This window comes from Podarcis muralis, chromosome 8, assembly GCF_964188315.1.
Source record: "Podarcis muralis chromosome 8, rPodMur119.hap1.1, whole genome shotgun sequence".
Classification (NCBI taxonomy): domain Eukaryota; kingdom Metazoa; phylum Chordata; class Lepidosauria; order Squamata; family Lacertidae; genus Podarcis; species Podarcis muralis.
Window position 1 is genome coordinate 3,841,391 of NC_135662.1, and position 21,103 is coordinate 3,862,493.

General features: G+C 45.7%; 2 protein-coding genes across 2 annotated transcripts; both read right to left on the reverse strand.

Annotated features, from left to right (window-relative positions):
* Window positions 1-490: 490 nt before the first annotated feature.
* On the reverse strand, window positions 491-13,112 carry THEM6 (thioesterase superfamily member 6). The gene is made up of 2 exons (XM_028736052.2): window positions 12,351-13,112; window positions 491-2,765 (listed from the first exon to the last, which is right to left on the reverse strand). The coding sequence occupies exons 1-2, from the start codon at window positions 12,858-12,860 to the stop codon at window positions 2,652-2,654; spliced, it is 624 nt and encodes a 207-aa protein (XP_028591885.1). The 5' UTR covers window positions 12,861-13,112; the 3' UTR covers window positions 491-2,651.
* A 1,450-nt stretch (window positions 13,113-14,562) lies between these two features.
* On the reverse strand, window positions 14,563-20,025 carry LOC114601337 (ly6/PLAUR domain-containing protein 2-like). The gene is made up of 3 exons (XM_028738547.2): window positions 19,812-20,025; window positions 17,129-17,248; window positions 14,563-15,602 (listed from the first exon to the last, which is right to left on the reverse strand). The coding sequence occupies exons 1-3, from the start codon at window positions 19,861-19,863 to the stop codon at window positions 15,391-15,393; spliced, it is 384 nt and encodes a 127-aa protein (XP_028594380.2). The 5' UTR covers window positions 19,864-20,025; the 3' UTR covers window positions 14,563-15,390.
* Between the last annotated feature and the right edge of the window lie 1,078 nt (window positions 20,026-21,103).

A 21,103-nucleotide genomic window follows, 5' to 3' on the forward strand; every position in this document is an offset into this window, starting at 1 on the left:
CGGCCTTGGCTGGGGAGGGCGGGGTATAAATAAAAAATTATTATTATTATTATTATTATTACAAGAAGCCAAGTTACAAGGCAGAGGGCCTTCTCGGTAGTGGCACCCAGCCTGTGGAACGCCCTCCCACCAGATGTCAAAGAGCAAAACAAGTTCCAGACTTTTAGAAGACATCTGAAGGCAGCCCTGTTTAGGGAAGCTTTTAATGTTTGGTGCATTACTGTATTTTAATATTTTGTTGGAAGCTGCCCAGAGTATGTAACCTGAGGTGCCACTGTACAAGGTTGGACTCCACTCCAGATTCGTTCCAATCCTCTTTTAAAGCCACCCACGCCGGGGGTTCCCATCACTGCATCCTGTGGGAGGGAGTTCCATAGTTTAACTCCACAAACCTGATGAGAACCAAAAAGGCGTATTCTGCAAATGGGTGAAACATGGTCAAATTTGCCCCGGAAACCCCCCAAAATAGGAACAAAGAAGACAAACACGGTAGCACCAGCCCATATTTATTTAGCTGCATTTATGTTACATGTAAAATTTACCACTGTTCGTTGAAGGTACCACAGTAGGAGGGGGACTGGCAGGGAACATTTTTTTAAATGGAATACTTTTTTGAGGGGAGATCTCAGGTCATTTGCAAGTCAATTGAAGATATGCTTGGGAGAACATGCCTGAAGTTGTATTTTCTAACTCAGCTGTACCAAACTGTGTTCCCTAGCCTTGCTCCAAGCTCCCATCAGCCCCCAGCCAACATGGCGGCTGGTCAGGAGTAATGGGGAGTTATAGCGCAATATCTGCAGGGCAACATTAGCCATCCTTGGTGTAACTTGATGCCTAACTTTCACCTGCCCACATAACCTATGCAGGTGAGACTGGTACAAGTGCAATTTCACCCCTTTCCTCCCAAACCTGGCTCCCTCTGTGGTCAGTACGGAATTGATTAAATTGTGCAGCAACTGGTACCCAATTTTTATCATGTTCCTCTCTGTTTTCCTCCCTCTGCCGGGCTGCAAGCTCTCGCTTCAAGACTGCAAACTGCCTCGAATGGAAAAAAGCAACGTATCAGTGCAAAAGAAAATAAGTTAAATAAATAAGACTTGAAGACAGTGCTGATTCCCTCCTGTGCAAAATGGTTGATCTTTCTATTCCACTGGATTAACTTTTTAAAAAAACAACCCCTTTTGAAAACCACCAATCAATCTTCAGCACCGAATAATTAAATACAGTAACAATAAAGAACATACAACAATTTTTCCTCAAAGCTATTTTAAACCACGCTGGTTTCCTCCTGGTTCACCAGAAGTACGGGGGAAAAAATCTCTCTGGAACAGAAGAACCATGTAGAATGAAATAAGTCTGTGCCTGTTTTGTATATTTGGTGCTGTGAAGATCAAACCCTGATTGTCTCTGCTGTATTAAACGGGTGCTAGCTCATGCAAGGCTGTGGGAATCGGATGTGCTACACGGAATCCCCTTTCAGCTAAGCCAGGCTTCCTCAACCTTGGCCCTCCAGATGTTCTGAGACTACAATTCCCATCATCCCTGACCACTGGTCCTGCTGGCTAGGGATCATGGGAGTTGTAGTCCCAAAACATCTGGAGGGCTGAGTTTGAGGAAGCCTGAGCTAATACTGGAATGTCCCCCACTTCAAGGAAAATCAGCTGGCCACGGGTGGGGCCTGCGTGGAACAACTCTTTCTGCTAGGAGGCCTACAAGGCCTTCCAGCAGAAAGAGTTGAAGGTCTTGTGTGGTCCACCTGGACTCTGATGGATGTACACCTGTTTCCATTAAACACTGGAGGGATGTGGAACCTGTGGCCTTCCAGATCTTGTTTGGAGCTCCAACTCCCATCCGCCCCAGCCACAATGGCCTGGGATGATGGGAGATGTAGTCCCAGGAACATCTGGAGGACCACAGGTCCCCCACCTCCGATTTCAAGCGTTTGCATGAAGCCAGCCGTGTGCGAATGAGCAATGGCAGCAGATTCGTCACAGTAGATCGGGATAGCCAAGATGATGCTCTGCAGATGTTGTGGACTCCAACCCTCATCAGCCTGGCCAATGAGGTGTGCTTTAGTTCAACAACATCTGGAGAGCAACGTCACTGGCTCCAGTTTGTAAGCAGACGACAACCCAGGCTTCCCCGCAAGATTTAGGTTGCCCGTTTATACTTTGGTTTCTGCAGAGCCCTGGATCTGTGGTGATCTCAAATCAAAAAGTCAACTGGGTTCCCCTTTCATAGACCCAAAACACATCTCTCTAAGTTTTCTGGGCTGTGATGGTCACCACAGAACTATCAGGGCTGGCTTTCGTAAACAAGAACAGGTTAAGAACAGGGGGACGGCATTCCTGTTCTCAAGTAATGCCCAGTGGATAAGGACAGGATCGCGACTAAATCCAGTGCTATACTACAGTTGGGTTGGCGTGACCTTATTTCCCTGTGTATGGCTGCCGACAGGGTGGAACCATAAGACTGCTCCGCGTGGTCCCAATCCCCTTTGGGGCTGACTATCAAATTGGCTGGCTTTGTTGTTGCTGCGGTGCAAGAACTTTATATTTCTCACGGTAGCTGAAAAGGGGAGTCTTAATAATTCTCAGTGATTCCGAAGGAAGGATCCCGCACTGAGGTCATAACGGGTTTGAGGTATCCCATTACTCTTCCTTGTTGTTTTCCTGCAAATCGCTCTCTGCCCGTAACTTTTGGCTGTTGACTTCATTGTATTTCAACCAGTGTAGTATTTCCTCAGGAAGTTCAGGAGACTCCACCTATAAGAGCAGAGAAAGAAGGGGATATTATGCCATCTATATAACATCTTCATGATGTTCTGCCTAAGGTTATAGCGTGCTGTGAATTTACCCCCTTGAAACTAGCGAAAATGCATAAATGTTGGAGATGTAAAATAGATGAGGGGTCATACTACCAGACGTGGTGGACTTGTGCAATCATTAAGGAATTCTGGGATAATATCTATAATGAATTTAAGAAATTATTCAGACTTATCTTTAAAAAAAACCCCAGAGATCTTTCTTTTAGGCATTTTACCATTAGAAATTAAGAAAGACATAAGACTGCTGTTCGTGTATGCTCCCACAGAAGCAAGAATTCTTGTGGCAAGGAAGTGGAAAAACAAAACAGTAACGACAATTACAGATTGGCAGATACTCATGTTAGAATATTTACAACTAGCAAAACTGACGGGAAGAGTTAGAGGAGTATTGAACCAGAAAATATTTGGAGAATGGAGAATATTTAAGGATTATGTAAGATCATATTGTACCAACCACACCATATCAGTAGAACTTGAGTGATACTTGTAAACACAACAAATACCGTTTGTGGAGTAGACCGGAACAATATTAAAGAATATAAAACTGTGTGGAAAAAACAAAAGTATAAACAGTACAATGAGAATTCCTAGCTGTCAACTTTTCCCTTTTCTTGCGAGGAATCCTATTCGGAATAAGGGAATTTCCCTTAAAAAAAGGGAAACGTTGACAGCCATGCAAATGATTGGAAGACTCGTTTTGTCAGAAGTCTTTTTTATTTAAGTGTTTAATTAAGTATTAATTAGGAAGATTAAGGGGTTTTTTATGTACGTAAATTTGCTTTTTCTATTCTTTTCTCTTAATTCTTTTTTCTTTCATTTTCTTTTTGTAGTATGAGATTGTAAATTCTTTGTATAAGTGTGTAATTTAAATTAATAAAGATTTTTTTAAAAAAAAAAAAAGAGCAGAGAAAGAAGATGAACTAGGCCTAGGGGGCAAGGGGTGGCGGAATCCAATATGAATCCGAGGAACAAAAGCTGGTTTTCATGTGGGGAAAAAAAGAAAAAGCAATCCAGTTCTCAAAATCTGATTTCTAAATGTGAAAAAAGAGCCAAGTTTGGTTGCGTAATGATGCTAACCACCAGGTCGGGCGCGGTTGTGGGACGGGGACATAGATTTCCCCTGGATCTGGCCGTTGTGCTGGAGGCGAGGGTTTTCCTCAGGTTTGGGGAAGCCCTTTACAGCTTCCCCAGGTCCAGGAAATGGATCACAGCTTGCCTGTCAATTTAATAATAATAATAATAATAATAATAATAATAATAATAATAATAATAATAATAATAATTTTTATTTATACCCCGCTCTCCCCAGCTCAGGGCGGCTAACACCAGTAAAAAACACGGTAGGGAAAAAAACAACCCCAATTTAAAATACAGGCTAAAATGCAATTTAAAATACAGCCTCATTTTAAAAGTAGCCGATAAATCAAGACCATAAGGGGAGGGAAAACATAAGGGTCAGACTGAGTCCAAACCAAAGGCCAGGTGGAACAGCTCTGTCTTGCAGGCCCTGCGGAAAGATGTCAAGTCCCGCAGGGCCCTAGTCTTTCATGACAGAGTGTTCCATCAAGTCGGGGCCAGTGCTGAAAAGGCCCTGGCCCTAGTTGAGACCAATGAAACTGCCTTGCGACCTGGGACCTCCAAAATGTTATTATTTGTGGACCTAAAGGTCCTCCGCGGAGCATACCAGGATTTGGCCAATGTTGTCGGACGTAGTTATAAATACAGATACTTAAAATAATGCAGATTTGGAACTGTATCTCACTGTTCGCTTAAAGGAGGCAGATTTCCAGGGGGGCGCCGAGTAATTTTTTTCTGGAAACGTGGCAAGAGGCCATAAAAGTTTGGGAACCTCTCTCTAACCACTGCACCACCGCAGCCACTCACTAATTTTTGCAACTCACTGCCGTTCCGCTCAAGATTTCCTCCCTTATATACCTGCCAGCTAAGAGATCACTTCAAGAAACTGACAAGGCAGACTTGAGTCCACCAACATTTTAAGTATGGAAGTGAGAGCTGGACCATAAAGAAGGCTGATCGCCGAAGAATGGATGCTTTTGAATTATGGTGCTGGAGGAGACTCTTAAGAGTCCCATGGACCAAATCAGTAATTTTTGCTATTACTGTAAAAACTACTCTGAAAGTTTATTATTCGAAAAATTGAAACCTTCATCGGGTTGTTAAATATTAAGATTACACCAGCAAGAATGAGTCTTTCTGGGGGGGGGGGGAAGATTAAAATTAAGTCTTACTGACTAGTGATTTCAATCAAGCCTTACTGACTAGTGTTTCAAATCTTGATCTAAATCGTGATTTAAATTGATTTGATTGAAATCAAATCCACCCTGCCTGTTAAGTCTTTATGGTGTAGTAAGACTGTTTGGTGACACCAGCCACGAAATTAAAAGACGCCTGCTTCTTGGGAGAAAAGCGATGACAAACCTAGACAGCATCTTAAAAAGTGGAGACATCACCTTGCCAACAAAGGTCTGTCTAGTTCAAGCTATGGTTTTCCCAGTAGTGATGTACGGAAGTGAGAGCTGGACCATAAAGGCGGCTGATCGCCAAAGAATTGATGCTTTTGAATTCTGGTGCTGGAGGAGACTCCTGAGAGTCCCATGGACTGCAAGAAGATCCAACCTCTTCATTCTGAAGGAAATCAGCCCTGAGTGCTCCCTGGAAGGACAGATCCTGAAGCTGAGGCTCCCATACTTTGGCCACCTCATGAGAAGAGAAGACTCCCTGGAAAAGACCCTGGTGTTGGGAAAGATGGAGGGCACAAGGAGAAGGGGACGGCAGAGGACAAGGTGGCTGGACAGTGTTCTTGAAGCTACCAACATGAGTTTGACCAAACTGCAGGAGGCAGTGGAAGACAGGAGGGCCTGGCATGCTCTGGTCCAGGGGGTCACAAAGAGGCGGACACGACTAAACGACTAAACAACAACAAGACTGTTTGCTGTTTCTATAATCCTATGTCACAGACTTCTGTCAATCCACTGGGATACAGCAGTGAGCATGCAATGGTATTCTCCCCTGAGCATCTTCCAAGAGCCTTATTAATGCAATTTCTCCTCGCCAGAAGCTCTGTAAATTACATAGCTGGCTCATTCGTAACTACTGGTAATTAGGAGGTTGTTTCTCTTCTCCTAATGAATTCTGCTTCTCTGCCCATGGTGATATCAGGGAGCTCATGGTTTGTCCCTGACATGCTACCTTTCTAGGTGAAAGGCATTTGGGGGGTGGCGGCAATTTTATATTTAATTATATAGGCATTACGCAATGCTTCGTCATCAAAAGCAGAGGTCAGCAAAAGAACATTGTTCATGTATGGAATAACGGCGGCCAGAATTTTAGCAGCAAGAAATTGGAAAAACACGGAAGGTTGGCAGATCCTAATGGTAGAATATCTGCAGCTGGCGAAAGTGACAGGAAGAGTAAGAGGCCAGCCAAAACAAAAAGTCTATAAGGATTGGAGAATCTTTAAAGAATCTTTAGAAAACTATGGAATAAAAGGAAACATCTTGGCAGAATTAGGCTGGTCCCTGTATTGTATAAATAGAAGTTCGTAGGGAGGTAAAAAGAAACTATATAAGAAATATGTAACTGTGCAGTATAAAGTAATGGATAGATAAAGTACAGTGAGATTAATTGGAAGTCATTTTTAATTTTCTTCTCTATAAGTTTTATAATTGTTTTCAGTACCAGGAGTATCTATGATGATAGTTATATTAATCTTGTTGTATCTTATAGTGCGGTGGTTTGTTTGATTCTTCTGTTATTTGTTTGTTTGACTGTATGTTTGTTTACTTGTTTGTCCGTCTGTTTTTTCATAAATGCATTTATTTTAAATTAATAAAGATATATCCAAAAAAATCAACAACACAAAAGCAGAGGTCAGCAACCTAAGGCCCATGGGCCAGAAACGGCCCATGAGGGCTGCTTAACCGGCCCCCGAGGTGCCCGCTCAGTGAGTCCCCGCGCTGCACTAAACTGGTGCAGCATGCCGCGGGGGCTCTCTTCCACGGCTCCGGAAATTGCTTCTGCACATGCCCAGACGCCAAAAATTGCTTCTGTGCAGGCATGATTTCCGGCGTCTGGGCATGCGCAGAAGTGATTTCCGGCGGCGCGCTCGCCGGCCCGGCCCACGGAGGATCTCCACAGGAGTGATCCGGCCCATGTCCGGTAAGCCTTCCCGACCTCTGATCAAAACCTCTAAGCTGTTACACAAAACGTAATACACACGTTATAAACGCTGATGGAATCAGGTGTCAAGAACACGCTTCCCTGAAAATGTTCCAATTAAAAATCAGCAGTTTTAGAAGGACCTTGGATCCCAAACGTCTTGGGAGTCAAACGTTTTGGCTCACAAACGCCGCAAACCCGGAAGTGGCTGTTCCGGTTTGCGAACGTTTTTTGGAACCCAAACGACCGACGGGGCTTCTGATTGACTGCGGGAGCCTCCTGCAGCCAGTTGGAAGACACGCTTTGGTTTCTGAACGTTTTGGAAGTCGAACGGACTTCCGGAACGGATTCCGTTTGACTTCCTTAATTATTTTTTTTTAAATTAACATATAAAACACATACACATACATTTACACAATACACATACACAACACACTACCTAATTTTCATAACATAAAACATTACTACATTACTCTATATAATACATTACTACATTACTCTATATAATACCTACCTATACTGTACATTTCAACATACCTACACACCTACCCCACACAGACACCCACCAAGTGACTTGACTTCCAGCTGTTCCTGTTATGCTACTTTATTTTTCCAACTAGCTTAAACGCATTTCATTATTTCCTTAATCTCTTCTTTTATCTTAACTTTACTCTCCTTTCACTCTAATCCTTTTCTGGATTCACTCAGTGTCAGAAATTCTACTTTTTCCACACAAATTTTGATGTATTCCTTAAAGATAGCCCACTCCTTATTCACTTTTTGTACCATATCTCCTCTTATACTCCCTGTTAGTTCGGCAATATGGAAGTATTCCATCATTTTAGATAACCAGTCTGTTTTAGTTGGGACGCTGCTGCTTTTCCAATTGTTGGCAATCAATAACCTTGCTGCTGTAGTTGCGTACATAAATATTCCGTACGACTTCCAAGATATGACTGTATACATCAAAAAATAGGCCAGCAGGATTTTGGCATGTTTGGATCCTAATGGCGCAGCTGCCCTTGTCATAGTGGGTATAATTATGGCCTCTCTACCCTTCCCATTGGGGATGCGGGTGGCGCTGTGGGTTAAACCACAGAGCCTAGGGCTCGCTGATCAGAAGGTCGGCGGTTCTAATCCTGCGACGAGGTGAGCTCCCGTTGCTCGGTCCCTGCTCCTGCTCACTGTAGAGGAATCAGCACAAAGTGTTTCCATAGTTTTATCCATGGAACTCCCTGCCACAAGAGACAATGCTGGCCACCAGCTTTTAAAAGAGGGCTAGACAAATTCACAGAAAATAATTCTTATGTCCCCATGCATGTTGAATTGTCTGAGGAGATTGATGGAAACTTTAAATTAGACAGTCCGTATTTCTGCCCTGGCTCAGCTGAATTCGCTTGCACATGCCTTTCGAAATGGTGGCATAATAATAATAATAATAATAATAATAATAATAATAATAATAATAATATATTATTTATACCCCGCCCATCTGGCTGAGTTTCCCCAGCCACTCTGGGCGGCTGAGATTTCCATAGATTAACCATACTTGGAGTACCTCCTCTTGTCTACCCTGAACCTTATTTAATTCCATTTATGACTCCCTTTCCATAAAATATCTGGAGGCAGTTTCGCAATAAAAAGCATCAGCAGTAAAAAAACAATTACCCGGTTCCACAATTAGAACAATTAAGAATGCTTTCATATGTAAAAATAAAAGTACCGGTAATTTAAAATCCAGTTTGGAAGCCAACCAAGATAAAGGTCTTCCAACATTCAGCTTCGTCGGAGGCAGCAAGGCTGCTGAATACGAGTTGTTGGTCACAGGAGGAGAGAAAATGCTTTTGTGCTTGAATCCTGCTTGCAGGTTTCCCTTTGGGGCATGTGGTTGGGCAGTGTGAGAACAGGATCAAAGAGAGTCCACCGCCTTCCAATGGGATGGGTAAAGGTAAAGGGACCCCTGACCATTAGGTCCAGTCGTGGCCGACTCTGGGGTTGCAGCGCTCATCTCGCTTTACTGGCTGAGGGAGCCGGCGTACAGCTTCCGGGTCATGTGGCCAGCAGGACTAAGCCGCTTCTGGCGAACCAGAGCAGCGCACGGAAACGCCGTTTACCTTCCCGCTGGAGCGGTACCTATTTATCTACTTGCACTTTGACGTGCTTTCGAACTGCTAGGTTGGCAGGAGCAGGGACCGAACAATGGGAGCTCACCCCATCATGGGGATTCGAACTGCCAACCTTCTGATCGGCAAGTCCTAGGCTCTGTGGTTTAACCCCCCAGTGCCCCCCGTGTCCCTAGAGACTACCTTACACTGTGTTTAAAACCAAAATCGCATTTGGATAAAAACTGTTTCTCAGGCGGCTAGTCCTGGTCTTTACAACCCTGTACCTTCTTCCAGAAGGCAGAAGCTGAAAGAGATCATTTCCGGGGTGCGCACTGTCCTGCGCTATCTCTGCAGCTTTCTTATGGCACCTGGAAGCGTAGATTTCATCCAAGGTGGGAAGAGTGCACCCAATTATTCTCTCTGCATAACTGGAGTTATGTGACCCCCGTGAGCCAAGGATATAAGTAACTCTACAATCTTTAGAAAACATCTGTACAGTGGTACCTTGAGTTAAGAACTTAATTCGTTCTGGAGGTCTGTTCTTAACCTGAAACTGTTCTTAACCTGAAGCACCACTTTAGCTAATGGGGCCTCCTGCTGCCACCGCGGCGCCACCGGAGCACGATTTCTGTTCTCATCCTGAAGCAAAGTTCTTAACCCGAGGTAATATTTCTGGGTTAGGCGAGTCTGTAACCTGAAGCGTATGTAACCTGAGGTACCACTGTATAACTTTTTACAGTAATGAAGCCAGGCAAAAGCATTCCCCTTTAACCAGGCCTTTGGTGGACTGTGATCCATTGCCCCTTGTTAAATGTGTTGGGGAAGGGGAGAGTTATCAGGCTGCTTTTATTTTATGTAATTTGTGTTTTTATACTGTGCTTTTATCCTGTGAACGGCACCTGACACCTGCAGGCATAGGGCGGTGTACAAATTTAATAAATAATAATAAATAATAACATTATGTTTTTATGTTAAGTTGGAAGCCGCCCAAAGTGGCAATCTTTCGCAATATGGTGCTCTGTGGGAGGCGAAAATTTGGCACCTCAAAGGGATCTTCTGAATTATAGAAACGTACCGGCTGACATTTATCTGATGAAAATTGGGACATCCTGTTCAATAATAATAATAATAATAATAATAATAATAATAATAATAATAATTTTATTATTTATAACCCGCCCCCATCTGATGAGCCACTCTGGGCGGCTTCCAACGTATTTAATTTTTAATGTTTTGATATGTTTTTATATAACTTCCCTGAAGAGGGCTGCCTTTATAGATTGTATTGTTATCTCCTTGCTCAGGGGCTGCATAATTCTATACCCTTCAACGTTTTCTCTGGTGAAAATAGGGACATCCTAAGGAAAAGCCGGACATTTTGGGATCAAATCAGGAACCGGGACGGCTTCTGTAAAACCAGGACTGTCCCTGGAAAATAGGGACACTTGGAGGTTCTGTAAAAACCATTCCAACTGGCCTACTATTCCCCAAGTCTTCCTGAATAATGAATTTGTAGGGGCCTGCAATATACTTCTTCAGATGCATGAAAGCACAGACCAAGCGGAGGAGCTTAAGAAATTAGGAATCTGCTGATTTCCCTACCATTGTAATGCACTGCTCCAGATGTTGTACGATTTCTAATTACATTTCAATTTCTTATATATTGCACTGTACAGTGGTACCTCGGGTTACATATGCTTCAGGTTACATACGCTTCAGGTTACAGACTCCGCTAACCCAGAAATAGAACCTTGGGTTAAGAACTTTGCTTCAGGATGAGAACAGAAATTGTGTGGTGGCGGCGTGGCAGCAGCAGGAGGCCCCATTAGCTAAAGTGGTGCTTCAGGTTAAGAACAGTTTCAGGTTAAGAACGGACCTCCGGAACAAATTAAGTACTTAACCCGAGGTACAACTGTATCGTATTGCAGTTTGCACTCCATAGAATCCCAAATTGCAATACGGTATAATTCAATATAAAAAACAAATGAAACAATGGAAATACTGAGGCAGAACTACTGCAGTGCGTTATATGTAGGGCTGCCTCTGAAGACAGTTTGGAAACTTCAGCTGGTGCAGAATTCAGCGGCCAGGTTGCTCACCGGACTGGCAAGACGGTTTGAGTATATTACACTGATCCTGGCCCGACTGCACTGGCTACCAATTCGTTTCCAGGCCCAATTAAAAGTGCTGGTTTTGACCTGTAAAGCCTTCATATGCCTACCTGGACCTTGAGATCATCTTCTGAGGCCCTCCTTCGTGTGCCTCCTCCCTGAGAGGTCCGGAGGGTGGCAACACGAGAACAGGGACATCTCTGCAGTGGCTCCCCATCTGTGGAATGCTCTCCCCAGGGAAGTTCACCTGGCACCCTCATTATGCACCTTTAGGCGCCAGGCAAAACGTTCCTTTTTTAACCCCAGGCCTTTGGTTGATCCGATTTCCATCCTATGCCCTTTTAAAGTGTTTTTTTAAAAGGGGGGGGCCTTTATTTTTATTAGGTATTTTATGGTTTTATATCTTGATTTTATTCTGTGAACCTTCCTGAGACCCCTGGGGGGAAAGGGCAGTATATAAATTCAATAAGACAAACAAACAAACAAACAACAGTGCTAAATGTTTAGGTTTAGTGAATTATTAGGATCCGAAGAAAAATTTTGCACCCACTCGGCCTGCCCTAGCCCTTGGACGTAGCCAGGATTACTATTATTTTTTTTGGGGGGGGTTGCAGAATTTTGTTTGGGGGGGCAGATCCACAAATATCACGGAAAAGCACGCCATTATTTGAGGTTCAGGGACGCGGGTGGCGCTGTGGGTTAAACCACAGAGCCTAGGACTTGCCGATCAGAAGGTCGGTGGTTCGAATCCCCGTGACAGGGTGAGCTCCTGTTGCTCGGTCCCTGCTCCTGCCAACCTAGTTCGAAAGCACACCAGTGCAAGTAGATAAATAGGTACCACTCCAGAGGGAAGGTAAACGGCGTTTCTGTGTGCTGCTCTGGTTCGCCAGAAGCGGCTTAGTCCTCCTGGCCACACGACCCGGAAGCTGTACGCCGGCTCCCTCGTCCAATAAAGCGAGATGAGCGCCACAACCCCAGAGTTGTCCGCGACTGGACCAAATGGTCAGGGGTCCCTTTACCTTTACCTGAGGTTCTGCCCCAACCCCAAAAGAACCTCAGCAACTTTGGCTGCCCCCCCAAGAACCCAAATCCTGGCTAGGCTCATTTCCCCGCCCGGTTCCGACTCACCTTCCTGCGGCAGAGGATCTCGACGGCTTGCGCGGGGCTAGCCCCGACCACGTGCAGCCGGACGTGGAGCACGGCGCACACGAAGCCATCCCGTGCGCGCACGAAGCGCTGCTCCAGGACGAAGGCGCGCGCGTCCCAGCCCAGCAGCCTGGTGCGCACGTCGAAGCGCTCGAGCAGGTGCAGCGAGCGGCGGTAGCGGCACGTCGAGGCGGCCAGCACCGTGTGCGCGCCTAAGCCCCGGACGGCGCGCAGGAGCCCGCAGCGGGTAAGGTGCGCCAGGCGCGCCAGGTCCGCCTCGCGCGGGTAGCGCGCGTTGTTCATGTGCACCAGGCAGTCCAGGTCCGACGGCAGCACCCGGCTGGCGAAGCTCTGCTCCTCCAGCAAGTCCCACACCGTGGGCAGCGCCCAGCGCGCGTACAGCAGCGTCACGGGCACCCGCAGCAGGTACCAGCCGTCCAGCAGGGCGAACAGGGCGGCCAAGGCCCCCAGTGCCCACGCCAGCTCCGCCATGGCGCAAAGGAAAGAGCTGGGCGCGCCGTCGAGGCGGTGCTTGCAGAGGACCCCTTGACGCGCGCGTGGGAAGCTGCGCTTGCAGCCGTCTTGCAAAGCCGGCGCCGGGGAGCGAAGGTCACCGGCGGGGCTCCTCCTCCTCTTCCTTCTGCCGTCTTCCGCCCTCCTCCTCCATTGCGCGCCGAGCCGCCTCTCCGGCTTCCTGCGCAGGTTCAGCGTCTTCCTCGGCCTTATGTAACGATGATGCTGCTTGCTCGCTTGCACGAGCCTTGCTGGACAGCTCCCCCTTGCGCGCCGCCAGCTCTCTGCAAAATCATTGTTTTTATTTTTTCAACAGTTAAATGCCATGCAAAGAGACACCTTCCAGGAATTTTATAATATGTGAAATTTACCATATGCCTTTTCTTGTGGTTCTGCTGTTTAGCCTTTTTTATTATTACGTTGTTAATAGAAGGTGATTGTTTTACTACCCAGACCCTGAGATCTTCTTTTTAAAAATCATTTTTATTGATTTGCCAATAAAAAGAGCCAGTCAACATATCCACATCAATATCCAATTAAAAACAAGAAACTAAAATTAAAAAAGACCAAATTGTAATCCAAATTGTAATTATTGATTTTTCGGGAATCCTCATAGTCTGAACCTCTGAGGCATATCTCCAAATCTTCAGTCCTGCCTCTTCTCATTGTTTTCATATTTTCCACCTTCTGGTCTTAACGCTTTAAAGTTCTCAACTCTGAGATCATCTTCTGAGGCCCTTCTTCGTGTGCCTCCTCCTTGAGAGGTCTGCAGGGTGGCAACACAAGAGCAGGGCCTTCTCTGTGGTGGCTCCCTGTCTGTGGAATGCTCTCCCCAGGGAAGTTCGCCTGGTGCCTTCATTATACACCTTTAGGCTCCAGGCAAAAGCGTTCCTTTTTAACCAGGCCTTTGGTTGACCTGATTGACACCCTATACCCTTTTAAAATGTGACTCTTTTTGGGGGGAATGTTATTGGGTTATTGTTTTTATTCTTATTTTATATATTGCGATCTTTTCTGTGAACCGCCCTGAGACGCCTGGGTACAGGGAGGTATATAAATTCAACAAGCAAATAATAAAAATAAATACTGATGATTCTTGTCATTGTTTTACTGATGATTTGTTAATTGTTTTATATGGTTTATGTTGTGATTGTGATGTGCTACGATGTTATCATTCACTGTATGTAAGCTGCTTTGTGACTCGTGTGAGTGAAAAATCAGCATAGAAATAGAATCAACCAACCAGTTTATTACGGTCAGAATCCAGCAGTTTAAAAATAGCTAAAAATACAACAATTTACAAGTTACAATAATTATAAGAATAAGCCAGAATAAGATCAGTGAGACAAGAGTCGCTGAACAGCAGGTTAAAACAACTAGAATCAGAAGTATTACTAAAGCAATCCTGTTGAAGACTGGGGAAGAAGAAACACAAGATTTCATAAACGGAATAGTAATTGTGCCTCTATAAGGTTTGCATAGAAATATAAGCATTCAAATGAAATGAAGAAACGTGGACCCCTTTCTTTAACGATGTTAATGACCAAAATCAAGACCTTGTTATATCAATAGCTCCATCTTCTCAGTGGAGAGGTTACATTAAGTAATATGTATGAATGTTGAATGTGTTGCGTGTGTGTGTGATGATGGATACGGAACATAATGTGATCGACAGACGGGATTCTTTAAAAAACACTTTTATTTAAATCCCTAAAACAGCCAATTCTAACAAATAAGGTAGACTAAAACATCGGTTTACAAATGCTAACAGCATTGCAACAAGAAAGGGGCAAGTGCTGTAGGAGCAGAAAGATATTTATTTATTTGCAAACTGTTCTGTTTTCAAGCACTACCCGTCTCCCGAGTGATCCCTCTGACGCTGTACTTGAGGCGCTCAGACCCCACTTGCGGTTCAGGGGTCCTGCCATCTCAAGCCCACCCTGTGAAACAATTCTTCCATGTCTTTTCAGGGACACCCGGAGTGTCCCTGTCACAACCTCCTATTTCAGAAATCCTTCTCTTCCAGAAATCAGATTGCAAAAGGTCGTTTCCTTCCATTGATATTTAAATCACACCACTTGGTTAGGGAGGAAGCAAATTTATATCCATATCACCACCCTTGGTTTATTTATTGCTAAGGACATCTAGCACTCTAGGCATGCAAAACGGTTTTGCAATCCTGATCTGGCCCATCCTTGCAACAAGGGTAGGGTAGGCCTTAAAATAATTTTTAGCGTTTTCAACTGCTAAGCAGGTTACAGGCTGAAGGTGTGCTGGATGGTGATTATACAGCCCTGATATCCACTCTCTTGTGCAATTATTTCCCCGAAGTTTTCTTGACCCCTTGATGTCCGTTTGAAGGGAGAACGGCAACAAACCTTTGGAAGCAGTCTGGAAATTGCTGAAGTTTTCCTGCTCTAGATTACATGGCCAAGTTTTTTCCCCCCTTCCCCTCTTCTGTTTCCTGGGCGATGTTCCTCCAAAATCCACCCGCCCTCTTCCTGAAGCCTTACAGTCTGGTCCACAGGAGGCCGAAAGCGAGGGTAGCTATAAAAGCCGTGGCGGAGATCGCGGTTCTGGCCTGTTGCCCGGAGCCAACGTTGCAGAGGTCGGTGTCACAACAGTAGGCCGGGCGAGTTTCACCGATCCCATCTGGCTCCGAAGGCACGCAGTTTTTGGCGCAGGATTTGGTGACGGTGATGTTTCCGAAAAAGGGGTATCCTGGAGGGAGAATGAGAGAAGGTGGAGAAGGGAGGCTTTTCAGCAATGCTGCCTTGTTCTTCAATGCAAGGTAGCTCAGTCGGTAGAGCATGAGACTCTCAATCTCGGGGACATGGGTTCGAGGGTCACGTTGGGCAAAAATATTCCTGCATTGCAGAGGGTTGGACTGGGTGACCCATGTGTTCCCTTCCAACTCTACAATTCTGTGATTTTATGGAATATCCTGTTTCCTGTTGTTATGGATGTTGGGAGGCCGTTCTTTGATTAGCCGACGGCTTGCCAAATGTCCTGGATGACCTATCCGAGGTCAGCTAATAAACAGGAGCTAATAAACAGGAGATGCACTCCTGATGGCTAGAAATCTCTCTGCAACCTTGGAATACAACGCGCACCACATTTTGGGACGGTGACACTCACTTGGGAATGGGGAAGCAGAGAAAACCCGAGATAAGGGTGCGTTGGCAGAAGCATCCCAGGTGCGCGCTGGCTCAGTTGCCAAGGCCATGTGTGTCTAGCTTGAATATTAGGGGGTGCAAATCACAAGTGGGCTTAAAATATATAAATTGATTAATTAATCACTTAGAGCTTCTTACATCCCTGTTACAAGCTCCTGTAGTGCTCCAGTCTCATAATTTTTTATATTTATGATTTTCAGTTTTATACATTTCAATAATTTTACCTTCATTTTAACATTTTAGAACTTGACTCCCTTCTTTCTGCGGTTCCTTAAATTTATTTTTAATATTTTCCGCATATCCAAATTAACTTAATTTGACCGTTTATTCATCTGCTTTAAATATATAATAACTGCAGGTTATTACAATAATCCTGCCAATGATCTTATCTGTTTACAGGTGGGGTTTTTTTTGGTAAATATTCATTAAAGCATTTTCCATTTCTTTTATAAAAAGCTTGCCGTCTTGATTTCTTATTTAACCAGTGCCGTAATGAACATCATTACATTTATATCACAACTCTCCTCCAAGGTAGGCTAAGCCGAGAGACAATGACTGGCCCAAGGTCACCCAGTGAGTGGGGATTTGAACCCCTGCCTCCCAGGTCCCAGTCCGACACTCTAACCACTACACCCCACTGCCTTCAATGGAGGGAGGCAGCACAGTTCGTGAAAATGCCCTCTTCTGTTGAGATGAACAGATCCCGCCCAGAGTGGATCATTTGCATGCAGCCAATGGCTACAGGATCAAGGAAGAGACCCCAAGTACCAGTGGTTTTGAATGCAAATCGTGAAAGTGATTCTTTAACTGTGCTTGGAGCGGGTTGGGCTAGATGAGCTTTGGAGGTCCCTTCCACCTCTACGACTCTATAAAAGGCCAATGCAGGAACAGAGGAAAGGGTCACTTTAGGCCAGCCTTTGCCAACTTGGCGCCCCCTCCACAGGGTTCTGCGCCACAACTTGCAACAGCCGGCGCAACCAATGGCCAAATGGGATTTGCGGTCTGAAACCAGGGTGCCCCTGTTTGGCGGGGGGCTGATCCACGGTTTTGGTTGCGTCCCCACGTCCTTACCTGAATCCACCGAGTGCACCGTTATCTTGCAGTGTGTGCTGTCTGCGGAGCAGTTGACGAAAGTCAGGCATTTGCTGAAGTCGGTGGGTTCTTGGCAGTTATAACACTGCAAACAGAGCCCTGTAAGAGGAAGAAAGGGGATTGGCGTGTCAGCCCTGGAGCTGCTTTTTCACCTCCGGCGGAGGGGCTTTGGTTCTGTCTGCACTAAACCATTGAATGTGCCAAATCGCTGCAAGGATTGTCAGAAACTGCCATAAGGTAAAGGTAAAGGGACCCCAGACCATTAGGTCCAGTTGCGGATGACTCTGGGGTTGCGGCGCTCGTCTTGCTTTATTGGCCGAGGGAGCCGGCGTATAGCTTCTGGGTCATGTGGCCAGCAGGACTAAGCCGCTTTTGGCAAACCAGAGCAGCTCACGGAAATGCCGTTTACCTTCCCGCCGGAGTGGTACCTATTTATCTACTTGCACTTTGACGTGCTTTCAAACTGCTAGGTTGGCAGGAGCAGGGACCGAGCAACGGGAGCTCACCCCGTTGCAGGGATTCGAACTGCCGACCTTCTGATCAGCAAGTTCTAGACTCTCTGGTTTAACCCACAGCGCCACCCACGTCCCTATTGAAACTGCCATACACTGAGTCAAACCACATTCCTCCATCGAGCTCGGTAGTTCCTACACTGGCTGGCAGCTGCTCTCCATGGTGTCAGGAAGGTTCCTATTTCCTGTGCTACCTAGAAATTCAGGGGAATGAACCCAAGAATTTCTGCATTTAAAGCAGCTGCTCAACTACTGAGCTATAGATCTATCTAGGTCGGTGTTTCTCAACCTTGGGTCCCCAGATGTTGTTGGACTACAACTCCCATCATCCCTGAGCTCTGGCCTTGCTAGGGATGGTGGGAGTTGTAGTCCCAAGACATCTGGGGACCCAAGGTTGAGAAAGGCTGATCTAGGTAAAGGTAAAGGACCCCCGGATGGTTAAGTCCAGTCAAAGGTGACTATGGTGTTGCGGCGCTCATCTCGCTTTCAGGCCGACGGAACTGGCGTTTGTCCACAGACAGCTTTCCAGGTGATGTGGCCAGCAGGACTAAACTGCTTCTGGCGCAAAAGAACACTGTGACGTAAGCCAGAGCACACGGAAATGCCATTTACTTTCCCATCACAGTGGTATCTATTTATCTACTTGCACTGGCGTGCTTTGGAACTGTTAGGTTGGCAGGAGCTGGGGCAGAGCAACGGGAACTCACTCCGTCACGGGGATTCGAACCGCCGACCTTCCGATCAGGAAGCCCAAGAGGCTCAGTGGTTTAGACCACAGCGCCACCTGCGTCCTGGACAGATCTATCTAGTGAGCCCTGATTCATGAGTCGTAAGTTGAAGCTTTCCTTTGTCTTTCATCCTGAGACACCAAGCACCCAGAAACCATGGGTTCATGCCATGTGGAGACTTACTCAGAGTAGAAGCACTGAAATTAATCATTCCAGGTGGATCACTTCCATTAATGCCAATGGGTCTACTCTGAGTAGGACTAACACTGGCTACAACCCCATGTTCCTCCCCTCTGTCAAATGACAGACTGGAAGTTCTTATTGCTACTAATAATTAATTTCGTTAATTACCCCGTCACAGAAGCCAATCAAGAACTTAGTTATGAGGACCCAACAGCATCACAAAAAAGGCTGAGCCCTGTCAATTCTATTGTTGTTGTTGTTGTTGTTATTATTTGTATATCTGTAGATCTCAGGGCGGCTCACAACAGAAATAGAAGATAAAAAACACGGAATACATGATGAAAACAAGGACGGGAAGAAAGCAATAACCAGCCCACCCCTCCCACTTTAGTTGTGATTTCAGCATCGGATGTGCTTGGGTTGCATTTTAAATTGCATTTTAACCTGCATTTTAAATTGCCCCCCCTTATGTTTTTATTGTAATTTTACTGGTGTTAGCCGCTCTGAGCCTGGCTCTGGCTGGGGAGGGGGGGGGTATAAGTAAAATTTATTATTATTATTATTATTAGGCTAGAACAGGGGTAGGCAACCTAATGCCTGTGGGCTGGATGTGGCCTAATCGTTTTCTCAATCCAGCGCACGGACGGTCCGAGAATCAGCATGTTTTCAAATGAGTAGAATGTGTCCTTTTATTTAAAATGCATCTCTGGGTTATTTGTGGGGCATAGGAATTCGTTCATATTTCCCCCCCAAAATATAGTCCGGCCTCCCACATGGTCTGAGGGACGGTGGACCAGCCCCCTGCTGAAAAAGGTTGCTGACCCCTGGGCTAGAAGACCCGTTGGTTCCCTTCCAATTCTACAATTCCACGATTTCTAAGAAATCGTAAAGGTAAAGGGACCCCTGACCATTAGGTCCAGTCGTGACCGACTCTGGGGTTGCGGCGCTCATCTCGCTTTATTGGCCGAGGGAGCCGGCGTACAGCTTCTGGGTGATGTGGGCAGCATGACTAAGCCGCTTCTGGTGAAACCAGAGCAGCGCACGGAAACGCCATTTAAGAAATCGCAGCGCACCCCTGAGATTGTACAGAGTGCAGCTCCAGATTCTCAATCCTTGGGTGGCCACAGCCGGCCACGACACCTCCTTGAAGGCAGGGTTCAACTTCTCTTTCCTTCACACAATCATTCCAGTTTCACAGCCAGGCCACCGGCAACACCCCGAGATAGAATTGAATCTTACCAAGTTTTAAGGATGCCAGGAAGGCCAGCGCAACAGCCAGGAACGCTTTCATCCTTGCAGGCAAACTCTGGAGGCTTTCTGAGCACTCCCAGGCGGCTCCTCTGCACCCGTTCCAAGTCCCTGCGGGGCTCTGCTGGGACCTTATTATATACCTGGCCACAGCCCTTTTCCTGTCCTGCGGTCAGTTGTGCTGTCAAGGAGAAAGGGCTCTCTCAGTCCCTGAGAAGAAGATATGCCTTTGTTTGTGGCCACACCTCCTCCACCCTCCACCCTGTTCTTCTAGGGACATGCCCAGGAGCGAACAAGAGGGAACAGAGAGGTGTCAGTCAGAAAAAAAGAAAAGTAAAAAGGACGCAGGCTTGATCTGGGACAGAAGTAGACCTGAAGCTCACTTGGAGCTCAGTGCTGGAAATCTGGGCAGACAGTCCTCTCTGACGATAGCTGTCAACTTTTCCCTTTTCTTGTGAGGAATCCTATTTGGAATAAGGGAATTTCCCTTAAAAAAAAGGGAAACATTGACGGCTATATCTCTGACGCACCTTCTTGTCTGCTGGGGTCTTGGGCTTCTGACGGTGCAAAAGCCATTTGTGTTGAGGGTTAACGCTGCAGAGCCTGGTGAATTTTTCGACTTTCCACTTCCCCAAATGAGGGGTGCTAAAGACTGGTAGCATGACCTTGGCCTATTTTGGTCAAATCAATGCAATTTCGTTTTGCTTGGTGTGTAAAATTGCACAGATACCATTGAAAATGATTGCCCCAGTACTTGCAGTTATGTATTGTTACTGATTGATTGATTGATTGATTGATTGATCGATATTTAGGGTTTTGCCTGACATTTCAGGAGAGAAAAGTCTTTCGTTTTGCGAAAGCTGTTTCTGTGTGTCTTCGTCAAACGTAGACTCACCAAGCTAGATATTGTGCAATCATCAAAAAATAAAAGCAGATTTGAATTCCTCAAACCCCCAAAGCATATTTTGTAAGAAGAAATTTGCAAAAGGTAAGTTTCGGCCCCTGAAATGAGACACTCTATTAATGCAGCCTCGTTAATGCTGAGTAGAGGTGATATTCTGAAAATATTGGCCCATTAAGATTATTATTCCATCACTGTGTTCAAGGTGGTGAATGCAGATGGGTTAGTTTTGTACAAAATCAGAGCCCACGGAGACTTCGTACAGTAGACGAGTCTCAAGGGATGGAAATGTGGAGATGAGGGTTTGGCGAGGAGAGGTGGGCTTTTGGTGGCAGAAGTATCTCGAAGGGATGAACGCAACACCCAGGTGGGACAATTCAGT